General features: G+C 41.9%; 1 protein-coding gene across 1 annotated transcript in view; it reads left to right on the top strand.

Moving 5' to 3' along the window:
• Nucleotides 1-18,923, top strand: part of Egfr (epidermal growth factor receptor) — a 162,363-nt gene extending 143,440 nt beyond the window's left edge. The window contains exons 21-28 of the mRNA XM_034508862.2: nt 5,081-5,236; nt 6,126-6,201; nt 7,511-7,657; nt 9,648-9,745; nt 10,493-10,660; nt 11,005-11,052; nt 11,878-11,977; nt 12,612-18,923. Of these exons, the coding sequence (XP_034364753.1) occupies nt 5,081-5,236; nt 6,126-6,201; nt 7,511-7,657; nt 9,648-9,745; nt 10,493-10,660; nt 11,005-11,052; nt 11,878-11,977; nt 12,612-12,973 (1,155 nt within the window). The 3' untranslated portion in view covers nt 12,974-18,923. The remainder of the gene's footprint in view (nt 1-5,080; nt 5,237-6,125; nt 6,202-7,510; nt 7,658-9,647; nt 9,746-10,492; nt 10,661-11,004; nt 11,053-11,877; nt 11,978-12,611) is intronic.
• Nucleotides 18,924-19,734: the final 811 nt, after the last annotated feature.

Genomic DNA, 19,734 nt, shown 5'->3' with positions numbered 1-19,734 from the left:
TTCTGTCCCATAAATACATATTAAAAAAGAGATCTCAATCATTGGACTTAGAGTTCATCCAAAATCTAGATAGTTGTATCTCAACCCATAAGTAATCAGATTTTTATAGTCTCGTTTCCAAATAGAATTTTATTCTGCAGTTCCAAATAGATATGAAAATTTGGGGCACTATTCAATCTGCTTCAGTAGCTGACCTCTAGCTAACCCAGAACAGCTATATACTAGATACAGGATGGTATCTGGAGGCTTATCCAAGTCCTCACTCCTGAACTCTGGAATTCGCTCATATTTTCTCCAACATTCCCTAAGGCAGGGCATGATGCACTTTCTCAAGTTTTATTCCTTTTTTTTTTTTTATTTTACTCTACTTCCTTTATTTCCACATGCTGATCTCTGGGGAGATCTAGTTTATTCTTGAGTTTGTGACCACTTTCCTCAACTGTACAGTAAGACCTAGCTGCATCCCCACACTGGGGTAGAAACTCCAGAACTCTACATCCCTAGAGCCAACTTCTCTTGCATGACTACTGATGCCCAAGTCACCAGAGGTTCCTGGAGATGTTGCACCTCAGCTTCCACAAAAGTGAGTTCTCTTAAAGATAGAGCATGGCTCAGTGTAGAATGCCCACCTTACATGCAAGTCCCTGCATTCCATATTGGCTACACACAAGCACACTTCACAGAGTCTCTAGTTTTGCCCAAATCAAAATGGGCTTACTATTTCAGTGAACTATAAATTCAAATTTTGATTCTGGCATTCGTGCATTGGGTGAGCTGGGCCAGCCGCTCCATCTTCTTTGGCTGCTGAGAGCCCCTTGTGTTCTACCATACATTCTTTTGCATGGTAGTGGAGAGGACAGCCAGCCTGCCACCTGCCTCAGTTTCCAGTGTACATTTGCTGTGCCCTGAGTGCTTCTTTCTTTCTTCCCCTTTTCTTCTAGCTAAACAAGGTCGGCAGTGGTTAAAATCTGTCTAACCCAAGGTGTTTTAGATCTCTATCAGTTATACTTTATTTGAAGGTAGCATCTTGTACCCCACATTTTCCTGTCTCTGATTTTGAGCTCCCCCCTCCCCTGACCTTCGCATTCACACTGGAAGTTTGATTGTCTTCTAAAACCACCCTTCTGAAAGCCTGATAGTGCCTACCATAAACAGCAATTCTGAATACATTTCTGAGGTTTGATTGTCTCTTAAGACAGTTTTCTACATAATATTAATCGTAATTTCAACCTGTCACTTGTATTTTGTGGTGTTGTGTTTTCCTTAGGGTTAAATATGGAAGTCTTTCCATATTTGGGGCAGTTCATCTTTTGCCTGTAGTACATCTCCTTAGAAATTCACATGGAAACCTTACTGTGCCGACCATACAGAACTAGCCAAATAGTGAAGTGTATGCCCCAAAAGGTGACAAGGAGGAAACTTTGCCCCTGAGTTAGTGGCAACATATCTCAGTAGTAAACTATTTTACTTCTATAAGAGCAAAGAAAAACTTCCAAGATGCATCTAGTGGCTCAGGACAAACTAAACTCTTATTTCACAGTAGGATATTTTACCCCACAAATATCTTCTGTGACCCACAAAAGCATTGACCAGCATCAAAAGTTTTCGAGATATTGGAGGTTATACACTTTCCTTGTCTGCACTAAACTTTCAAGAAGATCAAAAATGAAGGATGAAGGGAGGGAAGGAGGGAGGATATGAGAAACGAGAAGAGATAGAGAGAGGGAGGTGGTAGTTAGGGAAGAAACCAGTATAGATTGGTAGACTGTAAGAGAATTACACTTTCCTTATCATTTATAGCCAAAAAAAAAGAAAAGAAAGAAAGAAAAGTGGATTCTCTTTTCTACACATAACCTTTGGAGCTCAGGGACTGAGATTTGAGAGTGCTTCAATGTACACACTGCTCTTATCCACAATGGGCCAGAAAGAAGGGCTCATAAGATCCATTTGTCCTCAAAGCACACATCTCATAAATGCACACAACACAACAGTACCCATGTTAAAATGACCAATTAGTTGCTTTATTTTGAGTATTTAAAAAGGTATTATTATTTAAAATAAAAAACATGTAACTACACTTAAGTAGTAAACATAAACCGACCCCTTTACAGCATGAGTGGAAAAAGCAGGTTCACCAAAATCCAGCAAGTATCAGGCTGAGGATTGAACACCATGCACACTTGCTCACATGTCTACTATTCTTTTTCTGCACTTGAAGCTAAAGCACACAAACATTGCCCATCTGTCTCCCAGGTCCTCTCCCTCCTTGCACAGTAAAATGAGGAGGCCACTAAGCCTGGGCTTATCCTTATCATGGTTTCTAGAGCAGGGCAGAAATGGATCCTCTGAACTTTGCCCAAGACATGTGAGATACACAGCCCTTGGGAGATCAATCTTCAAATGTCACTCTCTACACTTAGTCTTTTCTTGTTCTGTAACGTAGCATGTCCTAAAGACCTTTGATATCCCTGCAAAGCAGACAACTAGGCCAGCTTTTTTAAGTTGATGTTCCACTCTTCAAAATCACTTTTTAACCTCAGCTGTTCAAAATCCACTCTCTGTCCTGTAGCAAAGAAAGAGACAAAAATAAATATGTTAAACTCAGTTAAGTGAAAAGAAGCAGGAAATGAAAGAAACTTCCAAGAGGCCCCATTGGGGTCAGTGCTGATATTACTGTTTATATTTGGAGAGTTCATAAGCAATATCACAGCTCTTATCTGTAGCGACCAGTTAAAATATAACCCTGTTGGGTTCTGAGATGGCCTCTCGAACTGCCTTGAAAGTGTATGGCAGAGAGGAGTGGATGGGGTTCTGTCTAGGTGCCAATAGATCTAATCTCTCTGTCCCCAGTTTACTTCATGTAAGACCCTTGCTGAACTGTATACCTCGGAGCATGTGCGAACTCTCTTCTGGGTTTTCCAAGCTTTTTTTTTTTTTCCTGAGGAAACTGATGTTTATAGTAAGGCCAAGATGTTCCTTTAAAGCCCTGAGCCTGTGTGTGTGCTGAGCTGTAGGGCTCTATGGATTTATCAGACTCAAACAATGACACTGCACTCTTGACACACCACCAAGTGCTAGACTTTTGTTGTTTTGATTTTGGTAGCACAAGCAGCTTTGGCCCAGCTGACAAATTTCATTCAAAGGCACCAGCAGGGGAAGTCAGGGCTAATCCCCATGGTGGCTGGAGACTGAGAGCTTGTCTGGGAAGCAGGCTGCTTTAGATCTGAACCCTTGGGTCTCTAACAAGGTGGCCTTGTAGGTACCCACACAGAGAGGCTGCTGCACTATGTTGGTAGCTGATGCATCCTCAACACTTGGCACTGCTGCTATCATTCAGTTGCTCATTTCTTTAACAGATGCTCGAAATGTGTCTCATGAACCAAATCTGCGCTGAACATTTTATTGCTGTTTCAGACACAGTCTCAAATAGCCCAGACTGGGCTTAAATTCAATGGTATTTTTGAACTCCACATCCTCCTGGCATTACTTCTGACATGCTCTGATTACAGGTGTGCACCACCACACCCGAGTCTGTTAAACAATTAAAACAGTTAAATAAGAGACAATAACTGGTAGTAGCATGCAGTTTGAAATGAGCTCCCAAGCCCTCCTTGTAAGCCTGATAAAATGACTGAAAACAAGAAGCTTTAGACAAAGGCAGAGGAGGAAAGAGAGTGGGTGACTGGTCCTCGGCATAGAGACCATATGTGACTTGTCACTCTAAGCCTGTGCAACACCCACACTGTAGCTTTCAGTGAGAAGAAAGAGCGTAAGACACTGTGGAGAAGAATAAAGACAGCAAGGGTAAGAGAAGGCGAGGGTGGAAGAGAGGAGAGAAGGGGATGAGGAGGGGAGGAAGAGGCAGGGAGGGAACCAGTGAGGACATCTTTCCCAGGTAGGAGGCCAAGTGTTAGCACTCCTTCCCTAGTAGGGAAATTTCGTCATATTTAATATGTAGAAACCTTACGTTTGTAAGATACAAGGGCCCCAAAGGCTAGGACAGAGTTACAGCTCCATAACTCAGAGAGGTGGCAGGAGCTGAGGAAGGAGGCAGCCTCTGGAGCTCAACCAGACAAGAGAAAGGCCAAGAAAGTGAGTCCTATGTTTGAAGTGTTTCTTTGGCTTCTGCTCCTTCTCGGCCTTTTACTTCCAATCCCTCAGCAATTCCTAATTTGGAAGTGCTAGTTCAGTGTAGAATTTGCCAGTGTCCTCTTGAGTAGACACAAGGACCCTTCACCTTTATTTCCTTGTGCTTGCAAATCTCCAAAAAGAAACATGTGAACTGAACAGCGTCTAAAACACATAGTCGCTTCCTGAATAAGGGAGTGTTTCTGGGAATTCATTTGGCATTAGTGTGCTAGCTACATGTCAAGCAGTATTTCCGTATTGCTATTATGTTGGTGATTCCAATTGCAGAAGCATCATAAAATAGCCAAGGAGGTGAGAGACGATGGTGTTTTGTAAAACATATTCAATGTTCACATACTTTTAGTTTTTCCAAAGTAAATTTTAAAAAGACATTGGAAAGTAAAGCTGGGCAAAGTCTTCTGGGATTCACATATGACAGCCCAAGGAACATGACGAAAGTATGCCTCAAAAGCAACGAAGCCTCAAATGCAACCAAGCAGTCTCGCTTTGCCATAGCCTAGTGAGACATGCACAAGCCTCCTTTAAATAAGGATAGAGTTGATGTATAAGACCTCATGAAGCTAAGGTAGCAAACTGTAGTCGAAGCAGAAATCTGAGATATGCACCTGACAGTTGAGCCTTTCTCTTCCTCTGGCCCCTTCTTACAACTTGAGTGTCTGGATGGAAAAAAAAGCTCTTGATCACGTGTGGTTATAGCTTCCTTCGTGTGTCTTGTCATTCATTTCGGATAATTCCTAATGTTTAAACAACTGTAAGTTGCAGCGTCTGTCAAGCAAAGGACAAAGGCTAAAAATGTAGTCCTTGGTGTTGAGCAGCCTAGAGATTCTTGTGAACTTAACCTTCCGTTCAGATGCACGAGCGCTATCTTACCATGACACTGGAGATCCCCAGGCTGGCTCACTCCCTCACTGCAGGGTCCTCTGTGTTTCAGGGCATGAACTACCTGGAAGACCGGCGTTTGGTGCACCGTGACTTGGCAGCCAGGAATGTACTAGTGAAGACACCGCAGCATGTCAAGATCACAGATTTTGGGCTGGCCAAACTGCTTGGTGCTGAGGAGAAAGAATACCATGCAGAGGGGGGCAAAGTAAGTCCTGAGAGTAAGCCACAAAGCATTTTCCTGACAGCCCAGACTCATCCCCCTATCTGTCAGCTGTGGGCAGCATTTACCATAGATTCTGAGTGGGGTCACAGCAGCTGCCACCGTGACCTGAGTCTAGTCAGGGTCATCCTCTACTTTGTAAATAGATTTCCACGGGAGTAGTGAATAGGGAGACCTGCCCAGAGGCCAAAAAGAGCCAGTTCCCATCTCCAGGTGACTATTAACAACTGTGAATTCCCCTCCTCTAAGAGGAAAACACCCCTCACAAAACCAGCTGGGAAATATCGCCACTAATTTAGTAACACCCTCTCTCGAGACTCATATTCAACAAGCTGTGTTGTTCTGGGAGTTCCGGTGAGTCTATGACTCACGCCAGGACTGCCAGTGAGAGAACTAGCTATCTTCCCTCTGTGTTGTTTTTAGCTCCTTCTAGGGCTCTGTCACAGCAGTGAAGGGTTCACAGCCTTGTCAGACTCCCTCCCTTGTCAGGTCCCCCAGTCATCCCCAGCTACAGCCGTCCTATCATGCTGACAGTGTGTCTCTAAATAGCACTCTGAACCCCATGAACTTGGTTATTGAAAACATACCCAAAGTCTGAGAGCTAGGACTGCAGGGAAATTCCACAGCCTCAGTTCATCAAAACAGTCCATTGCCCAAAATGTTCTCAGCCGCAGCTTTCATGAAGTAACTCTGGGACCCACCTGTTCTCTGGTAAATTTAAACTCCCCCTACTGAGGGGGAGCATAGGCCTGAAGTGTGTCAGGAAGGTCACTTTATTTAACACATTAGTCAACTGTAATTACACCTAGAGTGACAGAATGTTTTAGCTGTAAGCTAATAGTCTTCTTGCCGCTTTATCTCACATCGTCCCAAGGTGCCTATCAAGTGGATGGCTTTGGAATCGATTTTACACCGAATTTATACGCACCAAAGCGATGTCTGGAGCTATGGTGAGTCAAAACTCTGATGCTAATGAATTTGTACTGAGGCTAAGCCGGCTCTTATTATTTGTTAACTGACATTATATGCTCTGATATGCAAGTGTTACCTTGCAAGACAGTGAGCGTGTCCATCGACTGAACTAAGAGAATCTGACAAAGGCAATAAAGCTTAACTACCACACCGAGTATCACTAGAGACAGCCATGAACACATGCTGCAGGAAAGGTCATGGGGGGAAGAGGATCCAAACATGGGTTAAGCTTCTGCCTGCAGAGGTCAAACAAACATAAGCCCCTGCTGTGAACTTGATGTGAACCAAAGGAAGATGGCAAATGAGGTTTCACAGGGCAAGCATTTCTGATAGAGAATTAATGTTTTCTTATGAGATGGCCAAGACTGTTGTTTCATGTGGTGATGATTTAGTCTCTCTGTGTCAAAGAGAGTAGTGTGGCAAGGATGAACCATAAGGATAACTGTGAGGAGGACATAAGAATGGGAAGATAGTTACTGCTTCTTCCCAAGGAGGACCTGCCTTAAAGGGCCCAGCTCTTCTAAATACAGCACAGCCATGCACAGGTGACATTTACCTTCACAGATGACCACTCTTGCCAAGCCTCATTTGCTTGTTCTTCCCTTATCTTGGGCTTATTGTGGCAGAACCAGTAATGCCCTTGGTCCTTGAATTTCCCCCAGGCAATTTAGGGAAAGGTTAGAATACATTGTCATTATAAAATGCAACTCTCACCTCAAAGGGAAAAGGGATAATTTATTCTGAACTAGGTAGACATGGGTGGTCATCACCAAGGAACACAAATTCAGGTCGCCCTGAACATGTTCCCTCATGGAAACAGATACATCAGATGGTATTAGCTACCTAACAGAGAGCATTATATATCAAGTGGCATGCAGTTTACAACCTTGCTTTGTAAGGTCCTTGTTTGCACTACTGTGAGTATAAAGTACTAAGAGTAACTGTGTAAGTAGGTAGACCTTTTTTTGTAGCAAACTCATCTTCCTCAGTTGTCCTTGTCTTTAAGGTTATAACTATCCTACTTAGCAGTCAGCAATATATGCCTTACATTTAGCTAAATGTTTATTGTATAAGATCTTACTATATCCTTGAAGTTGTGCTATGAAACAGATGCTATTATCTTTCTTGTTATGTAAACCCCAATGTATCAGTAGTCAAACCAATGGCTCAAGGCTATAGAAACATAGGTTTTAAAATACTTACCAACAATAATGGCTAAGGATTAGGTGGTGTGTTAACCATTAACTCATGACACAATGACTTTCTTTGCCTGTTCTGTCTGCTCAGGAGTCACCGTGTGGGAACTGATGACCTTTGGTTCCAAGCCTTATGATGGAATCCCTGCAAGTGAGATCTCATCCATCCTAGAGAAAGGAGAGCGCCTTCCACAGCCACCTATCTGTACTATCGATGTCTACATGATCATGGTCAAGTGTGAGTGACTGGAGTGACCATCCACCCTTATGTCAATGGGCCTGGAAGGATGTAACTATTCTTAGACAAATAGCCCAGGCCTTCATTTCCCCGAAGAAATAGCATCAGCCTTCAAGACAGGCACACACTTCCAGAAACATCATGAACACCTCCAGCAAGCATTCTTTAAGAATCACTTGCCTGACTCATTCTGACCTCATATTTGCCCATATTTACAAGCAAGTAAATTAAAACTGAAGTCTTTCATAAGCCATTATTCCCAGATATTTTATTATCTCAGTTGCTCAATGAATTTACAAAGTTGCATTACATCTTGAGACCTGTTGCTAGAGAGACCTAATGTTTCAAAATGCCTAACAATGAGTAACCATGGGAGTTTGAGAGAATCAATGTTTCTGCTTTGGCTTAAATCTTTCAAACAGTGGATTTATGCGAGGCCTCCTGCAGTAAAGCAGTTAATCATGTTAATCCCAACAGGAGTGTGCATTTGGATCGATGTTATTATTCCACACACACCCACAAATGTGCTCTGAAAGTAATAGTACACATGTGATAGCATAGAAACAGCATGGGACTATGACAGGGCGCTGGTCTTAGTTTGCATTCTGTTGCTGTGATAAAACACTGACCAAAAGCAACTTGTGGAGGAAAGACTTTATTTGGCTTACAGATTACTGTCTGTCGAAGCTAGGGAAAAAGCTTAAATCAGGAAGCTGAAGGCAGGAACTGAAGCTAAGATGGAAGACCTCTGCTTACTGGCTTGCTCCCCCTGGTTCATTCAGCCTGCTTTCTTAGACAACAGAAAAAAACAGAAACCAAAAGATGGCACCAACCACTGTGGGCTGGGCTCTTTCTCATAACACATTAATCAACAAAATGTTGCTGACAGACCAATCTACTGGAAGCATTTTCTCAGCTATAAGTTTCTTCTTCCCAAATGACGCTAGCTCATTTCCAGTTGACAAAAATCTCACCAGCACAGCTGCTTTAACATAAATAACAATATTAACTCTGAACTTTGGACCAGAGAATTAGTCCATTTTCACTGCTTTGGTTTCAGCTGAGGAAGCTGAGGCCCAGAAAGGTTACATTATTTGTCTAAGGTCACATAGCAGTTTAGCCTAAAATAGCTTAATATCCAGTTGAAAAAATAAATCGAATCCCCAAAAGGCACAAGGATTTCAAGTGCACAGTTTATCCTCTCCATTGCTGGATCTATGTTTAGATCATAGGTAAAGCAATGCATCACTTGACTACTAAATAAATCTTTATACAGAAAGTACTAGCATTATGAGACCCTAGGTTCAATCCCTAGCACTGATAAATAATTGATAGATAGAATATAGATAAATATATATATATATATACATTGATAGATACATGGATATATTGATCAATGCACAGATACATTGATTGTTAGATGATAGATGAGTAGATAGGTAGATAGATAGATAGATAGATAGATAGATAGATAGATAGATAGATGAGACATAGATCCAGCCTTGTCACTTGCATGAATGGTAACTGAATGGAGAATGCAATAAGGCCTTGATGCTTCTCTGAATTTAATCTGGCTTCTAGTTTGGAAGGCTGTGGATTAGGACAAAGAAAACACAGAGACATATCAAAGTCAGAGTAGACCAGTAGTGATTGCACACAGTGATGATACCCTGTGGTCACTGAAGATCATAATGTAAGAATGATGACTAAGGAAGGACAAATGTAAAAACATTAGCATATATGTTATTGTTACTCTGACTGAAAACTGTTGTATAGGTCTGGGAATGAATGCATAAGACCCTAGATTACAACAACGTCTCAAGGACTTCATGAACTAACCAGTGTCAGGTCATATGCCAAGGCTCTCACAAAGATTATATCCCCTCATTATTTATTCGCCTAGCATTATGACAGCATAGAATTCTTAAAACCTTCCTTGTCGTTTCTTCCAGAGTTCTAATTGCTTTGCTTTGCTTCACCTCCTTTTCAGGCTGGATGATAGATGCTGATAGCCGCCCAAAGTTCCGAGAGTTGATCATTGAATTCTCCAAAATGGCCCGAGACCCACAACGCTACCTTGTTATCCAGGTACCAGGCCAAAGTTTGTTCTTCCATGGTCAAAAATCTCTCCAATAGCTCCAGATGCCACAGTTCTGGGCCAACACCGCCCATGGGGCCTGTTCTTGTTAATAAATCCTTTTGTGTGTTGGAGCTGCCTCCACTGTGATACAATGACTGAACTACATGGGGATAAGTGGTGGCTCCCACCCAACTCCAAGTCTTCATTGCATTTGAGCAGCCCAACCTGGACCAAACCTGTTCCTCGTATGCAAGTGTCACCTCATATTTTGGCTAATTAGAGCACTGTCATTGCTAAACAGAGAAACAAGACTTCACTTTCAACCTACATGGCTTCCCTCCCCAACTCCCTATTCATACCTGTGCCACCTTGTACAACCAATTGGCCTGTAAGCATGAAAGCAAGATCATTTGTCTTTGTGGATTTAAAGCTTCAGTAAAATAATATATGAAAAATAGACCACATAGCATTGGGTACTGGACATTATAAGTGTTCCCATGGCTTTTTTTTTTCTCCTCTCTCTTAAACTGTTTTTTGTGTGGAGGTTGTCAGACTCAGGAGAATTCTATTACATTCCAAGTATCCATACACTGATATGGGAAAAGAGCTGTATATATGAGGACTACCACGGGGGTTATACTATAACTAAACTGGCAAACCTGTAGGCACCTGTTGACAAAGGCCTTTACTTCTATAGCCAGGAAGCAGAACAATCTCCATTGCCCTTTGTAATAGTATTAAAATCTCTGCATCAGGGGGATGAAAGAATGCATTTACCGAGCCCTACAGACTCCAACTTTTACCGAGCCCTGATGGATGAAGAGGACATGGAAGATGTAGTTGATGCTGATGAATACCTTATCCCACAGCAAGGCTTCTTCAACAGCCCGTCCACATCACGGACTCCCCTCTTAAGTTCTCTGGTATGCAATCTTAGTCTCTCTCTCTCTCTTTCTCTCTCTCTCTCTCTCTCTCTCTCTCTCCTTAAATTGATTTACTTTCCATTTTCTATATTTTACTTAGAAAAAAGAGGTCAATTTTAACCAAATAGAACCTAGAATCACAATCAACAGCTAAAGATTTTAGTTATTGAATTGCCTAGGTTTTCTAAAGCTGTAATTTAAGACAAAAATTCTCTCCGAGAAAACATTTGACACCTTGAATTTTTTTTTACTCTATGAAATCTACCTCCTGCATCCACTGAAAATGGATGAGAAAGTACCAGTGTGCCATGACCAACATTGCTTTCTTTTTTTTTTTTTTCCAGAGCGCAACTAGCAACAATTCCACTGTGGCTTGCATTAATAGAAATGGGGTATGTATGGCCATGTTATAAACCAGAATCAGTTAAGCTACACAGGGAAAGTGCCCGTCTTAGTCCACGTCATACTGACTTTCCTTCCTGCACATTTTTTTCCACACCATGGCTTCTTTGACTGGAATGCCACGGCCAACAATTAGTGATCACTTATTACAGGACCACTCAAAGTATGGTCCATAGGCAGCATCTGCACGATCATCACCTGGTAGCTGTTAGAAATGAAGATGCTCAGGTCTCCACCAAACCTACCAGCAGGATCTGTGGGGGATCCTGCCTTCTAATGTCACACTGACCATGATGAAGTACAGTGCTTCAGTTGCTGCCTGCGATGTGCTGTCAGGAGCCACTACATCACTAATTCAGTTTTAACTAACATGAAATAAAATATAAAATTCAGTTCCTTACACATTTCAAGTGCTCAGTAGCCACATGTGGCATGCGACTGCCTTATGATGGAACACAGGTTGCGAGGCATCCCCATCCCTGCAGGAAGTTCTGTTAGGTGTACCAATCAGAACATTGCTTGTCTGTAGCTCACTGATGCAGGAGTCACTTTGGAGCTTGTCAGAAATCGACTTTCCCAGACTCCATTGGATCTGGTTTTCTTGTTTGTTTTTGCAGCAGAATCTGACTACGTGGCTCAGCTGGCCTTGAGCTCATGATCCCTGTGTCTCAGTCTCTAGAGTTCTGAAATCACAAGCATGTCCCACATACACATACACAGCTAGAATCTGCATTTTAATAAGGCACAGGTGAAGTTATTCTACAGAAAAAGCTGAGCAATCTCCACTGAAGTAAACTTGCCTCTCTTGCCCACAGAGCTGCCGTATCAGAGACGACATCTTTTTGCAGAGGTACAGCTCCGACCCCACTGGAGTCCTAACAGAGGACATTGATGACACGTTCCTGCCTGTACCTGGTTAGTAGCTTGCTCAGGAAGCAGTCATCGGGCCTTGGTGTCTACTGCCATTTTCTCAGACACAAGTCAGTTGTGGCATCCAGTGTGCATGAATGAGGCATGCTGCATCCAAAAGTGGAGACTGGCATGTTTATAGACAAGATGAAGGGAATAAAAAGCTGAAACTGAAACAGAGAGGACTTAGCATGCTTCGAGGCCTGTGACAAATACACATTACAATTGAGGTTTCTGCAGATTTGTTTTGGCTTGAAAGCAAGTGGTGAAAGTCTCCATGTATGTATGTATTTGTGTGTGTGTGTGCGTCGTGTGTGTGTGTGTGTGTGTGTGTGTGTGTGTGTGTGTGTGTGTCTGCATATAAAAGATGGATACATGTGTCTCTGGTCTCTTTCACATGCACACACACCACATCATCCTTTAAACTTGCAAAAACTGCTTATGCCCATTGCTTTGAGAAGTACAGAAAATACCACAGGCTATTTGGTAGTCTCCGTGGTACTCCCAGAACTTCCTTGCTATTGGGTGTAAGTTATCTCACTGAGGACACCTGCAGGGCTTGCAGTGGGCCATGGAATTTTGCTTCAGGATCTTGGGATGGAGCTATACTAATTCACATATGCATTCTTCTTCATTTCAGAATATATAAACGAATCTGTTCCCAAGAGGCCAGCAGGCTCTGTGCAGAACCCTGTCTATCACAATCAGCCTCTGCATCCAGCTCCTGGAAGAGACCTGCATTATCAAAATCCCCACAGCAATGCAGTGGGCAACCCTGAGTATCTCAACACTACCCAACCTACCTGTCTCAGTAGTGGGTTTAACAGCCCTGCCCTCTGGATCCAGAAAGGTAGCCACCAAATGAGCCTGGACAACCCTGACTACCAGCAGGACTTCTTTCCCAAGGAAGCCAAGCCAAATGGCATCTTTAAGAGCCCTGCAGCTGAAAATGCAGAGTACCTACGGGTAGCACCTCCAAGCAGTGAGTTTATCGGGGCATGACATGAAGGGGCATCATACCTGCTATAAAATGTCTGGACTTTCCAGAAGCCCAGGACAAAGCCATGGCAGCACCTTCACTCCTGACAGCCATGCCCACATTGTGTCAAATGTCAAACCCTCAGACTGGTTTTAAAGCGTAACTCTGATGGGCTTTGTCACTGAGCCAAGAAGTGGGCCCCTCCCCTAATGCACTTTGGGAAGTTGAAGGTGCATCTATTGATCTTCGAACTGTGAAGATTCTACTAAAAGGTTTCCACCAAGAACATTTTCCATTGGAACAGAAGTTTGCCTCATGGTGAGGTACATAGGGGAAAAAACAGACACTCGGAGTTTATTGCATAGGGAACTTTGGGATTCTTGTTGTCTTTGTTGATTTGATTCATAAGCTCTTCCAAGAAGGAAGAAGCTTGCTTGTAGTCTCTGTTACACAGAGTTGCCTGGAGCCAACTGACCAGATAGTTGGTTCCACCATCTCGGCATCAAGACACTTCCGTGGTGAGACAACTAACAAGAAGTCCTGGGTGCCCTGAGCAGGCCACACTTGTACAGCATTAAACCATGGCAGGTACAATAGGATAAGCCACTTCGTTACTTACTGGGGCTGGGAGAAGAATAATGACAAGGTAGAATTTTTCCCTCAGACTTACTTTTTGTATAAATATGTCCCTGGCACTTAACACATGCTAGCTTACCAGTGTTTTCTGACTATTAGACTTCCTTCTGTGTTTTCTGTTTCATTGTTTTGAGTTGAGTTGTAAATATGCTTTCCTGTCTTCATTTCATGAAGTAAACAAACAACAAAAAAACCCAGTATTACGTATTATCAAAGAACAACCATGATTCCACATTTGAACCCATTTGAACCGTCAGTATTGTAACCAAAAGCCTATAACTGAGAAGGAGTAACCATGCAAAAATTCATAGAGAGATTTAACCCAAAACCTTCGTCTCAGCGTTGCGTCTGCTGAGGCATGTATATGAGACTACAGAAGTGACACTGCTCTTCAAATCCACTTTGCCTTCACCCCTCTACACCCTAAAACTAGTGTAAGCCACACATGGGGGATAAATCTTTTTTATTTAAGGAGTGTTTACTGAAGATATGTTTTACCCCCTGGTAAGCTGCCACCAAACATTTTCTTTCCCATTTAGAAAAATGATCTAGGCTTCTATGTAATAAGGGGCATCCCATGGTAGCCTTAGTGTGCAGGTTCCAAGAAAGAAAATGCTCAGAACAGAGTGGAATTCAGTATCTGTTTGAAAGTGGCATGATGAAAGTGCTCCCAAGGATGCTTGCAGGGGGGAGGGAATCCAACACCAAGTGATCTCACCATCATCAATGCACCCAGGTACCCAAGATCTCCTTACAACCCAGTCAGTTAATAGCCATCTGTGATAAGCAATATTGTAATGATCTCAGGATCCATCCCTTCCTATTTATCAAGTTATGGGTAGATGTGGACTCATAAACACTAACCATAAGGCAAAATGATGAGTGTCAGATAAGACATATCAGCCAGGCACCAAGAGCCCAGACAAGTGCATTCTGTTGGAGAGATCTAGAAAGCTCACAAAGGAGACAAGATTGCCCACTATCTTCTGAGATCTAAAGGTCATAAGCGTCAGGAAAATGGAAAGTATGTTTCCTTAGAGCAGTGGTCCTCAACCGTCCTAATGCTATGAGCCTTTAATTACAGTTTCTCATGTTGTGGTGACCACTCAACCATAGAATTATTTTTGTTATTACTTCATAAACGTAATTTTGCTACTCTTACAAATCACAGTGTAAATATCTAATAAGCTATCTGATATGTAGGCTATCTGACAGGGATCGCAACCCACAGGTTGAGAACCACTGCCTACAAGGCTTCAACCAAGAGAGCAGTGACCGGGGGCTTAACTAGTAAATCAGGGGCCAGGCCAAGTCAATCATTGCTTGCTGCTCCCTCAGGCCTGGGGATGAGGCCTGCAGCATCTTCTGAGTGACCTTACTGTTATCTACTCTTGGCTACTATCTATGAAAACAGACTTCATCTATGAAATTAAGTAGTAAGGAGATTAAGAAGCATGTATAGAGTTTGAAATTCCATGCCGTTGCCAGGAAATGCCATGCTGATCACAGACAACACAGAAGAAACATTTAGGTAGGATTTTGCTCAAAATTGAGATACAGAATGAGCCTGTCAGGCACCTATCAGGGGCAGGTAACGGGTGACAGACAGCCTTTGCAAGCCAAATTGTAGCAATGAAACCCTAGTATTTTTGTACTTTGAAATACTTTCTTATAACAAAATAAAGTAGCAAACACTATTCAAACTTGCTTTTCTTCTTGAATTTAAGTGTTTAGCATAAAGTTTCATTGTTGTCAGGGTTAAGAAGGTGTTTGCCAGTGTGTCCTCACTGTTTGTGCAGGGAGACACGGGGCTGTGAGCACAGCAAAGCAGACCCTTTTCTGGTAGTTTTCAACCTTCCTAATACAGTTCCCCATGTTGTGGTGACCCCAAACTATAAAATTATTTTGTTGATACTTTATAGTTGTAATTTTCCTACTGTTAGGAACTGTAATATAAATATCTGATATGTGACTCCTGCAGGGGTCGCGATTCATAGGTTGAGAACCAGTGTTTCAAAGATACCTAGCAGCCACTGGGGTAAGAGGGGAGACACATGCTGGGTCCAGCATTCCATTACATCCCTGGCAGTCTTAGCTCAGCTTAACTCTTCCACAGTTAACTAGTCTCACATACCTCCCAGAGCATCTTTCTATTAATTGTCTCTCAGTCTAATCTTAGATAGACTTTTTCTGTCTTGACCCCACCCTGGCTCTTGGGCAGTTCATGGGAAAATAAATATATGAAGCTAACATTTATTTACATGGATATATATATATATATATATATATATATATCCTATCATTATACCCTTGAAAATTACTTTTTTACCTCATGATGAGAAACAATAATCTCTTAAATGCTAAATTTGCTGTGAGTCCCTGCTGCCATGGGCTTTATACATAGAAGCCCTGGGAAAGCACAAAATTGCATTCCAGCTAATGATAACACAGTTTAGGCATTTGTTGGACACTCTTTTTGTGTTTTGATTTAGCATCTCACTCATTCCCCAAACTGTAGACATTAAAGAACCTGGACTGCAGAAGCACGGAAGCACTGAGTCTTAGGCTGGGCTACCATAAGAAGTTCCCAGCCAGTACAGTTTCAACCTAATTCTTCTTAAGCCCATGGACTTTTCAGAGTACCTCAAGGATGTTGCAATAAACATCAAAGTTTCAAAAGCCTGTAAAAGGCTTGATAAGGGGATTGTTGGCACTCACTAGTGGCTGCCCATCTGCAGTTCGTTTATATTGGTCCTTTGGTTGCACTTGTATAAGACAAAGCTGGTACGTGAAGATGGTGTACCTGCATCTACCCTCACTGCAACTGAGAAGTACCTGGAGAGCTTACAAAGGCTTCCCCAGCTCCTGCAGTCTCAAGCAGTCAGAATCCCAGACGGGCACCCCACCCTTAATCCTAATCCTCATCTGTGTCACCTTCTTCCATGGTACAGGCCTTCTACTCCACTCTGCCCAAAGTCAGAGTAGAATAAAACCCCTGGTTAGTTAGGGACAGGCTCCCTGACTCTTGGAAAGCATAATTTGCAGTCACCACTATGCCTTTGAGTTGTCCACAAGTGTAGCCTGTCCAAAATCCTCCTCTTTTTATTTTCAACGAAAACCTATATCTTGAAAATGGCAAATATCTAAGTCTGGGCCTTGCTAAAGTTCTGGGACATCTCGCTAAGTCCTTGGACATTTTGTGTTATCTAAGAAACAAGTCATAAAAACCCACTACTTCCCACCTCCCCACAGTGAGGGAGCTGTTCCCACTTGAGGAGCAGAAGTTAAAGTTATGTTTAATCTCTACTTTCTTTTGATAAGCTTGTGTTTGTATTAAAGCATAATGATTTGTTTACATTTCCCTGCTTGGGGGCTGTAAAACCATAACTGAGCTGAAATCCCTCACTCTTTTTCCCAGCCACACCTACCATTCCAGAGACAAAAATCTTGGTACTGTTAAAGCCACATGTAGACAGAAATTGTAAATGTAAATGTATTTTTGTAACTGTTTTAGTATATTGTCCTCTTATGTATCACTGAACTTTGTAAAGTATATTTTTTTTAGGAAACTCATTTTTTTTTTCTAAAGAAAACTGTTTGCTTTGGAAAAACTGCAATAGAATCAAATTTGAGATTGAAATCTTTGCTTAAAAATGATTTAACTGAGGTGGGGAGAAAGTCTCTTTTCTCGTAGGTGAATGTGCAGCCTTATTACAGAGCTAAGCTAGGTAGCCACTGCCACAGTGAATGAGATGAGAGCCATTTCTGTACCATTACAGGCAGAAAAAGATGAAAGACATATGAGTTCAGCGCTAGTCTGAGAAGAAGCTGTGGATTCCGGGGCAATGTCAGCAATGCTGCCTGCTCATCACTACTAGAAGAGTTTAAATGAGTGTCACTCTCTGATCATCTGCCAATATGACCTTGGAAATTCAAGATTCAATAGTACAACACTTTGTCGGGTTTATGTATGCTAACACTACATTAATGCCAAGTATTTTTGCTTTTATAGTTACAATGCCATTCACTTACCAGTGTGGCCTAGAAATATCTGGAAAGCCACAATAATATTTATGCTTGTTTGGGTTACTTAATATATTCCTGAAACCTATCACATGCAAACAAGTCACTCTAGACAACCCTTTGTCAGTCGTACATGTATCATAAAATCACCTAGGTTGGTTTTACAACTCTTGAAACCCAGCCATACTCAAGAACAATCGAATATGAGTCTCCATGGGGTAAAACTAGAAAATTTTTACTTTTTAAAAGTTCTAAGTCCCTTCTCATGTAGAGAGTCATACATGATTTTTTTTAACCCTGTTTAGGATTTAAAAAAATACAAGCTCTAGACTCCTGGGTGACTCTGTAGATGTGGGTGGTATCCAGTCCCAGAGAACCCTCAGCCTGCTTGTCAGCATCATTCTGAGGAGTGGGATGTCAGGAAACTGGGCAGAATTCCTATAGCTGCTACCCAGGCATTGAATGTGTCTAGCCAATGGTCAAGAAGCTAGAGAAGTGAAACACAGACATCCCCGGCGCCATTTTTGTGTTATGTAAGCAAGCTCTATTAAGAGTAGCAGAAACATAAAGGTTTTATGGTGCTTATGCCTCCAACTTGATTGGCAATCCAACAACCTGTGCCAACCCACAAACCTCCATCTCCCAGAAGGAAAACCCTGACTTCAATGGGCAGAACACTACTTTTGTAAGAATAAAACTTCAAGAAGAGAACTCTTGCATTAAGAAACACATGCACACACACATGTACACATACTTGCATCTGCTCTTGCATACATATGTTCACACACACACACACACACACACACGCACTATACTGGGATAAAACAGTGAAGCAGCTAATCCAGATTTTTCTGCCATGTACTTAAAGCACAGTGATCTTCCTATCTTGCCTGAATTAGTAAAATTGCTAGGAGTCATTACCTCACACCAGCAGAAAAAAACACAAGGAAGGATTTGAGTTTACACATCTTACATGCCCTTCTTATTTGGAAAAATGTAATGCTGTACTCTCTTGATTTGGATACAAAGTGTTGTTACTGTGTAATGCAATGGTGTAGAAATGACGACACCCCGGTATATAATAACTGTTTCTAGATGTGATGACATGACTCACCACAGACAGCAGTAATCTCGTGTTAGTTTCATTCACACAATAGCTTTACAGCTTCTTATATGATACATTTTAACTTTGTAAAGTCATACAATTATGAAAGCAATATTTGTACAAATGCAAAGCAAGATCTCTTTTACATACTGTTGATTACACCGTGTTGATTGTACATTAAGTATTAAAAACTAGATGTATATTCTTCATTGCTTGCTACTCCTAAGAACCTAATGATTTTTGCATTCTTTGTTAACAGTGCAGTGTTCTTTCTGTCATTGTTCATATCTGACTATAGACACTCTCTCTTGACTTTTTCCTGTTTTCAAATTTATTTTTTTGACTTAACTTGCTGATTTTGTGGTGCTGTGGACCAATGAGCTGTATTCCCCACCCCAACTGAAAACATTTTTAAAAAATTAATAAACCTTATTTTTCAGAGAAGAATTGGAATCATAGCAAAATAGAAAAGAAAGCACAGGAAAGTCCCATATGCTTCCTGCCCCACACATGTGGCCTCTCCATCACACCCATCCTTACTGTAGTAGCTGAATAGTTTACTCTGCAGAAAAAAAACCTACAAGCCAGTTCAGACACTTAATGAACTTCACTTCCTAGATTCTGTTTAGACTCTTCAGATACAATATGATCTTTTTAAAACTTTTCTATTCTTGGCAAATAGGTAGACATACCAAACAAACAAACAAACAAAAAACCCAAACAAACAAACAAAACTGTAATAGAATCCTACTAGTGAAGCAATTTGCACCGTAGAAGAGAGTAACTTCCAGAAGCCCAGACACAGGGACTGAGCAGCACTGGGGATCTATGTTAGCCTGCCTGGCCTGCACAGGGCATGAAGGAGAGGCTAATTCATCAGCTGGCTAGGGAGGGCGAGACCAGCACCTGCAATCAGTGCCCCTCACCCAATGAGTGGTCTGTGGGGCTTTAAGCTCATGACTACTTTCCAGTATGTTCTGCCTCCAAAGAATAAACCAAACACTTCATTCCACAATTTTC

Source organism: Arvicanthis niloticus, chromosome 7 (assembly GCF_011762505.2).
Source record: "Arvicanthis niloticus isolate mArvNil1 chromosome 7, mArvNil1.pat.X, whole genome shotgun sequence".
Lineage (NCBI taxonomy): Eukaryota > Metazoa > Chordata > Mammalia > Rodentia > Muridae > Arvicanthis > Arvicanthis niloticus.
This window is presented reverse-complemented; position numbering and strand designations above follow the sequence as displayed.